Source organism: Eleutherodactylus coqui, chromosome 10 (genome assembly GCF_035609145.1).
Source record: "Eleutherodactylus coqui strain aEleCoq1 chromosome 10, aEleCoq1.hap1, whole genome shotgun sequence".
NCBI lineage: Eukaryota > Metazoa > Chordata > Amphibia > Anura > Eleutherodactylidae > Eleutherodactylus > Eleutherodactylus coqui.
The window spans coordinates 128,418,512-128,428,620 of record NC_089846.1 but is presented as its reverse complement, the minus strand read 5'-3'; the positions used below and the strand labels follow the sequence as shown (position 1 = coordinate 128,428,620).

The 10,109-nt window shown below is 46.2% G+C and overlaps 1 protein-coding gene across 1 annotated transcript; it reads right to left on the bottom strand.

Annotated features, from left to right (window-relative positions):
* Positions 1 to 2,428: 2,428 nt before the first annotated feature.
* On the bottom strand, positions 2,429 to 3,964 carry GPR101 (G protein-coupled receptor 101). The gene has a single exon (XM_066579887.1). The coding sequence runs from the start codon at positions 3,962 to 3,964 to the stop codon at positions 2,699 to 2,701; it is 1,266 nt and encodes a 421-aa protein (XP_066435984.1). The 3' UTR covers positions 2,429 to 2,698.
* Positions 3,965 to 10,109: the final 6,145 nt, after the last annotated feature.

The window sequence follows — 10,109 nt, the reverse complement described above, 5'->3', positions numbered from 1 at the left end:
GCAGAATACTAGCATGGAAGATTTGCAAATTTTGGCGGAAGCTCAACTTATGCCAAAATTTTGCTCCTTTTATACCAGAAATGTATGCCAGCTCCCAAATGGCGTAGATTTGTGTATTGGCACACAGAGGAGTGGAGATGCCTCTACTACTGTGTTTCTCCCAAAATAAGACCCTGTCTTATAATAATTTTTGCTCCAAAACAGGCACAGGGTCTTATCTTCGGGAGGTGTCTAATACTCACCTAGCAGGCACTGTCTGGGTCCCTCCTGCTGGTCTCCGGAGGGACCCGGACGGTGCCTGCTAGGCGAGTATCGCTTTTTTTTTGCCATACAGCATAGCTGCGGCTTATTTTTGGAGTAGGGCTTATATTTGAACCCCCCACCCTCCCCCTCCCGAAAATCAGGGCAGGGTTTATTTTCGGGGTAGGTCTTATTTTTGGGAAAACACAGTATATGAAGAGATGTGTGCCTCTCCATATAATAATTGCATTGTGCGCTGGTGGAAATAATATGAAGACCGGCGCTGGACATGCTGCTCTTAATACATTTTCCCCAATGTGTGTATTTACGCGTGCAATTTTTTTCATGGACCAATGCCGTGTAATAAAAATTGCAGCATGTCCTATTCTGGCACAATTTTCAGACCAGAGTCACCCATTCAAGCCAATGGGTACATAAAAAAAAACAGAATGATCTTGCGTGGCATACAAGTACATTCTGGATTTTTTCACGCACCATTAGAATCCAATAGAAGTTTTACATTACATCAGTCAAGCCCCCTTCCATTATTTCATGTGTGTGACACATGGATTGCACTTGGATGACACTCGCACGTTAAACGCCCCACAGCTGATGTTAAAGGCACACACACTTGCAGTGAAATTGGTGAATTTTTCACCAACCAAAATTGCACTCGCGAGGCGAACAGGCCCTAACTTAGATTTGATTCATTTACATCTCTAAGGCCAGATTTGCAAAAATGTCTTTGTGCGCACAGAATGTCTCCGCACAATACTTAGAAAATAGAACTCGTTGATTTCAATGGGTTTGTTCATATGCATTTCAGTCGCACCAAAAAAAAAAACCGCAGCATGCTATATTTTCCTGCGCATTTGCGCACCAGAGGTCCTCATGGAAGTCAATGGAGAGTGCGCAAGTACACGCACAATACGTAAGAGGAGGCATTATATGCTGTGTAATTCCACAGGAAAAAGAACACATCTGGAACTCATTAGACTAATTAGTAGAAATGAGGCAGCATGCTCGTTTAAGGCTGATGCGAGTATCGGTCTTGTCGAGTAACTGATTACTGGACCGAGCACCATGCGGGGGGTGGGGGGGGGGGGGTGAGAGAGATCTCTCTCTCCCCCGCCCCCACTACCCCCCCTGCATGGTGCTTGGTCTAGTAATCAGTTACTCGACAAGACCGATACTTGATTGAGCATCAGCCTTAAACGAGCGTGCTCACTCATCTCTACTAATTAGCCATTTAAATCAGGGCATGCCTTGCGGGAACAAGAAGTACATTAAAATAATAATAAAATGATCCACAAGCAAAAAAAGCCTTTACACTGATGCACGCACAAATGCGCGTACGCCTACAGGCCCCTTTACACTGAATGCTTATCGTTCAGATTCTCTCTGGATCGTCGGTATCTGAGCGATAAAAGTTCATTGTAATTACCTGCACAATCTGAACAACGGACGATCATTTGTTCATCATTTAGATCATTAAGGCATAAAAATCAAGTGCCGATCGGCCTGTGTGAACAGGCAGTCATTCATCTATGAACAACTGCCTGTTTACTATGAATGGAGGCGGGCAGCCAGAGCGATCCCCGGCCCCTCCACCTCCATTCACCCTTACATTTTTGCATTATGCTTAGAAGTCCAGTGGGCAGTCCTATCAGTGATTAACAGGCTGACCACTAGGTAGAACCGCCCACTAGACTCTTCAACGTAGAAAAAAAAGATGTCAATGAATAAAATACAAATTATATTGCATCTTTTTCTACAAAACTATATATCAGCTGCCATTCATTCCTTTATACAAGTGTATATCGCACATTCAATAGGTTATAAAGAAAAATGAGTATTTCATTCAGTGAGTCGATTACTACAGTCTGTCTCCCAAGGAGAATGCAGCTGATCGCGGCGGATCGAGTGCATCATTGTGCCGCGAGACAGACTTTAGCTAGGTATAGACCATAGGCCCCTCAAGCATGAATTCGGGTCAATTGAAATACATCAAATCAACACAAAAGCAAATAAATCTAAATCTGGCACTTCTACTATGGAAAAGCATGTTTCCACCCTATTTTACAAGCAACTTAAAAAAAAAAAACAACCCAAATGATAGATTCCCTTTATTCTTCTGCACAGATTTTGTCTACCGGCGTTATAATATAGATATTTCTATTTTCTCTTTTTATTACAAAAAAAATATGATTTCATCATTTCATGTACATCTACAATAAGAGGCGGAGCTTTAACCCCCCCGATTTAGAAGAGTTGACCCTTTCATTGCTTAAAAGGCTGTATGGCCTTGCGCCACAGTCTACTCCAGCAATGAAGAGGTTAAACCGCACACAGTACCACTACGTTTTATACCCACTTTGAACACTTTTTTTTTTTTAGTTTTTTTTTTGAAAAATACCAGAATATTGACTCCATTGGATACTTTACGAAGTTCCATTGTTTAGCAGCTAATGAGTTGCGGTAAGTCGGGGTCTGTCTTTTGCTGAGCGGACTGTTTTTCGGGAGATATGTTGGTAGAACTGCTTTCTTTCCTATTGTCTTTTATTTTAAGATTATTTAGACTCTTCCCGGTGATGACGGATATAGTAGTTTCTTCCTCGAGGAACTTTACCGTAGGTCCATTAGAGAAGTGAGACTGAAAGATTCTGCCGTCTGTCAGTATTATGTAGCTATCTACTATGGCGTTTTGAGGGTGCACCTGCTTACAAAAAAATCCATGCAAGAGCAAAAGGAATTCTTTTTTCAAGCTTTTATGCATATATCCATAGATATACGGATGTATACAACACTGTAGGAAAAAGAGGACGATGACTATGGATGTTACCCATTTAGGGATGGTTATACCGGCACAGGAGGAGACGATGCTCAGGACGCTATAAGGACCCATACTGATGATGTAGGATGATAAAATAGCAAAAATAACCTTGGCTGCTTTGCAGTGATAGAGCGGTCTGTGATGACTTGTTTTGTCAAGTGCGTTTAATGCAGATGATCTTGTCCCATCTGACCTGTCACATCCATTTGCCTGAACCGGGTGAACTAAGGCGTTTTGCCTCCTGGCTGCTCTGAACACCATCCCGTAGCACGCCAACATAATGCTCACTGGCAAGATGAAAGAAAATAAGGCGCTGAGCGTGGTGTACGAATAACTTGAAGCCCATAGTACTTTGCAGTAGTGGCTTTGTAGATCAAATTCAACTTTGCCCCATCCGTAAAGAGGAGGGGTGCTCTGGAGAACACTGAGGATCCACGTGAAGAAGATGAGAAGACTTCCTCTCTTTGGGGTCATCTTGGTAGGGTAGGATAACGGATGGATAATGGCCAAGTATTTATCTACCGAAACCACTGTGATGGTGTTCACTCCGGCGAATGCAAAGAGATGCATGAGCACCACTACCGCACCACAGAGTCCATGTTCCAAAGGCCAAATATCGGGGAGGGAGGTAACAATAACACAAGGCATCACCAGGACTGTCTGCAGTAGATCGGCAACCAAGAGGTTGAAGATGAAGCGGTTGGCCACTTGAAGCAGCTGGGGCTTTCGATGGAAAACCACTAATAGCATAATGTTTCCGAATAAAGATAGGCAAAGCAGTGATATGATGAGTGCTATCCTGAGAACCGTGTCAGGCATAGAGAGTGGTCCTTGGTCTACAGAGAAATGACTCTGGTTCCCGGTGGCCCTGCGGTCACTTAGCCTCTGCATGTTGACCCTGATCACACCTCCATTCAGTATGGGGTGAGCCGTAGATGCATGCCGAGAATGATAAATGATGGGGCTTATTCTATACCTACATGATCCATGGCACTCATAGCACGAGTTCTTCTCTGTCGGCTCTGTCCATACATTATCCTTCTACTGCATCAGGGAGACTCATATTGGGTTAACCAAGACTTCACATGCTGCGAATTCTCTAGGTTTTCACTTCTTCTCCAGAGAGGCCTATGTATGGAAGACATAAAGGACAACAGCAGTTTTAAGTGAAGAGCACTGATTTCTGAGTACACATGCAAGCTAAGAACGGACAGCATGACCATTGCGGATCCTAAATATATACTTATACATATATATATATATATGGCCTCATTGCTAACGGGTCTGCATTGTGTCTAAAAATAGCAGTCTACCCCAATACAATGGAAATATAAAAAAAAAACCTGCAAGGGTCTTTTACCTGTTGATGAGCATTGTCTTATCCCCTGTGGTCCTGAGGAAGGTGATACAATGATAGATCTGTCTCCATGCCCCCTCCCCGTTGTGTCTATTTCTGTGGTTTGGACAGCTCAGTGCTGCTGGAGAGAAATCAGCCCTCTCCCTCCTCCTCCTCCTCTTCTCTCCCCGTCTTTGCAGCCCTCCCCCCAATGATCCTTGCTTCAGCGATGGAGATGCTTGTGTTGAGCAAGCAGAGGGAGCTGTACCAACACTGGCAGACTCATTCTTTCAGAACCAGCAGATTGCTGCATTAAAACATTTTACATATTTCCTTCTCTAATGACTTTCAATTTTAAATAATGAAGTTGGCAGGGATTTCTCCCCCCCCCCCCCCTTGCGGTAGCCATTGTAACGGTACGGATTTGTTTAAACAATACGTCTCAATCCCTAGCAGACAGTGCAAATGTCTGCCTAGACCCGGTAAAATATGAGACATATTTCCGAAATGTGCCCAATATGACACAATGACTAACTATGTGTGACATTCTGCGAATGAGCAGACACGGAAGGCAAATAACTTATCACACGTATTGCCATTAGGTTTACTTGTAATGTAATAGGGAGTCGTTGGCATTGACAGCACCATCCCTGCCTTCATTTCATCTGCTCACAGATACCGAAAAACCCACAGATTATTACTGCATGTCAATCACCTCCCCGGCTTGGGGAAGACTTTTTAGATTGCTATGAGCTCTAGTGTTGTTTGGGGAGGATTGGCTGATGGGCAGAAGAGTAACTTGTAGCCTCTGACCCCAATGCAAAATATGTAATAGGGACCCCCGCCTATATATGGCTTCATTTATAGTACAGGTCTTCTCATATAAGTGTAACATAGAACCTGTTTCCCTGAAAATAAAAGATACCCTGAAAATAAGACCTAGCATGATTTCCCAGCATTTTTGAGGATGCAAAATGATTTTTCAGGCTTTTTGAGGATGCTTAAAATATAAGCCCTACTCCAAAATTAAGCTCTGCTAACAGTTAATTAAAAAAAGTCAATTTAAATAGTGTCCAGGCAGCTATACATGTAAAAAAACTTTAAACCTTTTTGAACAAAAATTAATATAAGACACAGTCTTATTTTAGGGTAAACACTGTAACAAAGACATATGTCCATCTAGTTCAATCTATTACCCTCCGATGTTGACCCAGAGAGAGGCAATTATCACCAATGAGTTAGAAGCCGATTTTCCTCGTTTTAGGGGAACAAAATTCCTTTCCGATTCCAAATATGACAATCACAATAATTCCTGGATCATTGACCCTTCTCAAGTAATTAGTGACTATAACATGTAATATTGCAACGCTCAAGAAAGGTGTCCAGGCCCCTCTTCAACTATTTTAGTGAGTTCGCCATCACCACGTCCTCAGGCAGAGAGTTCCATAGTCTCACTGCTCTTACAGTAAAGAACCCCCTTCCATGTCAGTGTAGAAACCTACTTTCCTCTAGATGTAGAGGGCGCCCCCTTGTTACAGTCCTGGGTATAAATAGATGATGGGAGAGATCCCTGTCTTGTCCCTGGATATATTTATACATAGTTACTAGTTCTCCTCTCAGACGTCTTTTTTTCTAAACTAAATAACCCCAATTTTGATGACCTCTCTGGGTATTGTAGTCCGCCCATTCTGTTTATTACTTTAGTTGCCTGGCTTTGTACCCGCTCAAGCTCTGATATGTCGTTCCTGAGTACTGGTGGCCAAAACTGTCCACAATATTCCCTGTGTGGTCTGACCAGTGACTTGTAAAGAGGAAGAACCATATTTTCATCATTCGCCCCTAGACCTCTTTTGATGCACCACATGATCCTATTTGCCTTGGCAGCAGCTGCCTGACACTGGTTGCTCCAGTTAAGTTTGCAGTTAATTAAAATCCCCAAGTGCTTTTCCATGTCAGTTTTAGCCAGTTTGTCGTAGGACCGTGGTATTACGCAAGGGTTCAAGGTCCAAACAGGAGGGATAAAGACACAATTTGTAGTATTTCATACTTTGACAGGGTAAGCAAACAATGACTTATCAAACCTGATGGTCTATCACAACTAGAATCTGCCCTAAACGTGGGCACACAATACGCTGTAAGTTATAACAACTAAACAGTGAGCTCTTCAACCAGGACTGCAAGGCCTCCCGCCCACGGCCGGGTCGGATTCCGCCTGCGAAATATCGCAGCAGCATCAGTCCTGGCTCCCCCCAGAGACCCCATACTCACCTCTCTGGATCCGTGGCGAGCTGGCGCACATGCGCAGTGCGGGGCATGATGCGCTGGGCTGTGACGCGGATACTGTATGCCTGTCCTTCTTATATTTGCAGTTTAAGATCAGTTATAGCGCGTTTGCTATAGTTTCTTTCGCATTTGCAGTTTCCTGAGAGTGAAGTATGACCCGCGGCTTCCTTCTTCTCCAGCAGAATCGACCCATCATTACAAAAGTCACTGACGACCCTCTGCTTTGGGCTGCTGTCTTTCCTCTGCACTCATCCACTGTCTCTGCTCTTCCTTAGCTGCCTCTTCCTCCCAGCGGAGTAGGCTTGGAGGGCCCACATTCACTCTCTCTGTGCCACAAGTTCTGTTGGGGTGTGTCCAGATCCGATCCTGCCCCTTTTCAATGAGTGACCCAAACAATACCAATCATAAAATTGCCCAGGGTAATCAATCCAGAGGTGTTGTTACACAGACTGACCACTAGATGTGACTGTAACATCAAGTTTTACATTAACCTTTGCTCCTCTCAACAGGGTAGATCCCTACACAGGTGCAGCGTCCCATAGGGTGACACCGGACATATGGCATACACTGGGGAGCTGGGAGGGCAAGATGCTGGCTTGTCATGGCAGCTCTTACCATGTTCTCTCCCGGAAGGACACACATAGCCAAGGCCAGGGCAGCGCTAGACCTCTTCCGGACACCCCTGGCATGGGAATGCCCAATAAACATTAGGACAGGTGAAGGGGTTATCAATGGTGACACCACCGTTCCGGCACCCACCGGCATGAACATCGCAGGGGAAATAACTTAGCCACAGACAGTAGTATGGTATCTCAGGTCCACAGGAACGGTCAGGGCCAAGAATAATTTTACTTAACAGTAACTTCAGCAATACACAAGGCACAAATGACAGAGTTGGAAAATGCAGGCAATAGCCAGGCTAGAGTACCTCCACATGGTGACCCAGACTTCAGGGCACCTGTGTGTGATGAATTGAAAACGTGTACCTCCACCTGGCAGCCCCAAACTTCAGTACCCTCGGGTGTGAAAGACAATGATAATAGATGAGTACCTCTGCACTTGGCCTTGGGATGAAACGATCACTTGTAGCTCACACACTCTCTTTTGAGGGCTCCCTCCTGCTTCATAGATCCAGACACTCAGGAAATCTCTCCTCCTCTTCCATTCTTCACCACATGGAAGTTGATGGTAACTCCATGTGGCTGGCACTCTCATGAACCCAGAAGACACGGACTAACTATTTCCTGCTCTTAAGCACTCAAATTTATAACCTCTCTCATACCACATGATAGGACATAAATTGATATATTTGCAAACAGTCAGCTCACACTTTGCAGACATTAACCCATCACACGTTGCAGCTAGGCAATACACACAACACAATGACAAGACAGTTTTGCACAGAGCATCTACATAAGACATACATGTATGACTTTATGGAGGTGGCCAGGAAAGCATGTACTGGGCCACTACATAGGGAAGATAAAAATTTATGGGACACCTACATTTCCAGGTTCCAGATGCAACCACAACCTCTGTGTATTATTGTACCTTGATGCCACCAGGAAGCTAGGGGTTTAACAGGGCTGGGATGCAGGAATGCCCCTGTCACACCCCTAGCTCCCCATAGGCTGACGTAGCAAAGGTCCTAGCAGCACAATGTGTAGTGATTGTTGGCTCCCATGGATGCTTAGGGTCATAGGCATACCGGCAGGGGGTGCCGGGGTCGCAGCGGTGACCCTGCCCCTGCGCTTGAGGGGGCCCAGAGGCCGCCCTCCACCATATACATGTCACTTTCACTTTGCACTGTCGGCGTCTGCTTGCTAAGTTAGTGCGGTCCGGCCGACAGCACAAGCCAGGAGGAGAGTAGGAGAAGAGAGGGCGGTGACTTGGAGAAAGGGGAAGAAGAGAGGGGTGGGGGAAGGAGCAGAGAGGACACAGACTTACCGACACACTGGCACAGCACAGCAAGGCATCGAGTGGAGCAGCGATGATGTCCTCTTCCTGCTGCTTCCCTCCTGCTGACACTGCGTACACCTGCTCTCCTGAGCAGAGAAGTAGTCTGGGCACCTGGGTATCTATCTATGTATCTATGTATCTATCTATCTATCTATCTATCTATCTATCTATCTATCTATCTATCTCTGAATCTCTCTCATATCTATGTATCTATCTATCTCTCTCTCTTAGGCAGCATGCCCACTTGCACGCACGGAATTCACTGCTGAATCCCGCAGTGAAATCCATACATGCCTGCGGATATGGAGAGGGAAAATACATTATACTCACCTCTCTGGACGCTGCGGGGCTCCCCTTTGTGCAGGCCGGACCTTCTTTCTTCCAGTCGGCGGATGTGCTGGGCACACCGGCAGCATGCCGCGTGCACGCGCACCAATATTTTTTAAAATCTCCTGTTCTCCCGCGTATCTATGGCACAGCAGAAAAACAGCTGTGGCTGTGCTGCGGATACAAACGGCTTCCATAGGCTTCAAAGGAAGCCGCGGGAGCCGTCTGTGTGGCAGATCCGCAGGAAAATGGTGCATGCTGCGATTTCTTCTTGTGCGTGTGACCCGCAAACCGGGAAGGAATCCCATCTGCATGTTTTTAGCTGCCCTACTGATGCCAATGCATCCCTATGGGCAGCAAGATGCACGGATCTCCTGTGCGGGGGCCACGTGCGGATTTTATAAATAAAATCCGCACGTGGACATTGGCCCTCAGGCATAGATAGGGGCGAGGGGGAAAAAGGACCTGGGGGGGGGGGGGGGGGGTCCGAGCTGAACATTTGCACCCGGCCCATAAGCCTTTAGGTACGCGCTGGCTAGGGCTTACGGATGATTTTCCTTGTAGTCTGACATTCTGTTGTACATGGAAGTATTTACAACTCAGAATGTAAGGCTAAAAGGAGAATTATTCGTAACCCTAAGCATCCATGGGAGCCAACAATCACTACACAGGATACACCAATACATGTTGCAATGGCCTGGATATGCTGCCGGTGGTGCGCAGGACAGAACAGAGAGCCGGGGAGCCGCGAAGAGGAGCCTGAATGGGAAATCTGTCCGCTGATAGGCGATGTGACAAGGAAAAGCAGCGCCGCTCAGCCGCTGAGAGCAACTGCTGCAGTGGGGAGCAGAGGGCCGGCCACTGAAGTGCAGCAGTGGGGACCACAGCTCCGCCAAGCAAACAGCAGTAGCGGCGATGACAGGGCCGGCCAACACAGTGCAGCCATGGGGAGCACTTTTAACAGCTGGGGAGGCGCGACGGGAGATGCTGCGGCCCGGACCAGTATTAACAACTGGGGAGGCGGCCGCGGAGAGCTGTATTGCGAGTCGGGGAGGTGGGTGGTGAGACCAGGAGAGAGGAATAAAAGAGCCAAGGATGACAAAGTACAAGCATTATACAGTTTTAACAGGG

What these genes read in the sequence shown, in the direction of transcription:
- GPR101 (XM_066579887.1), bottom strand. Translation starts at nt 3,964, where the DNA reads ATGCAGAGGCTAAGTGACCGCAGGGCCACCGGGAACCAGAGTCATTTC.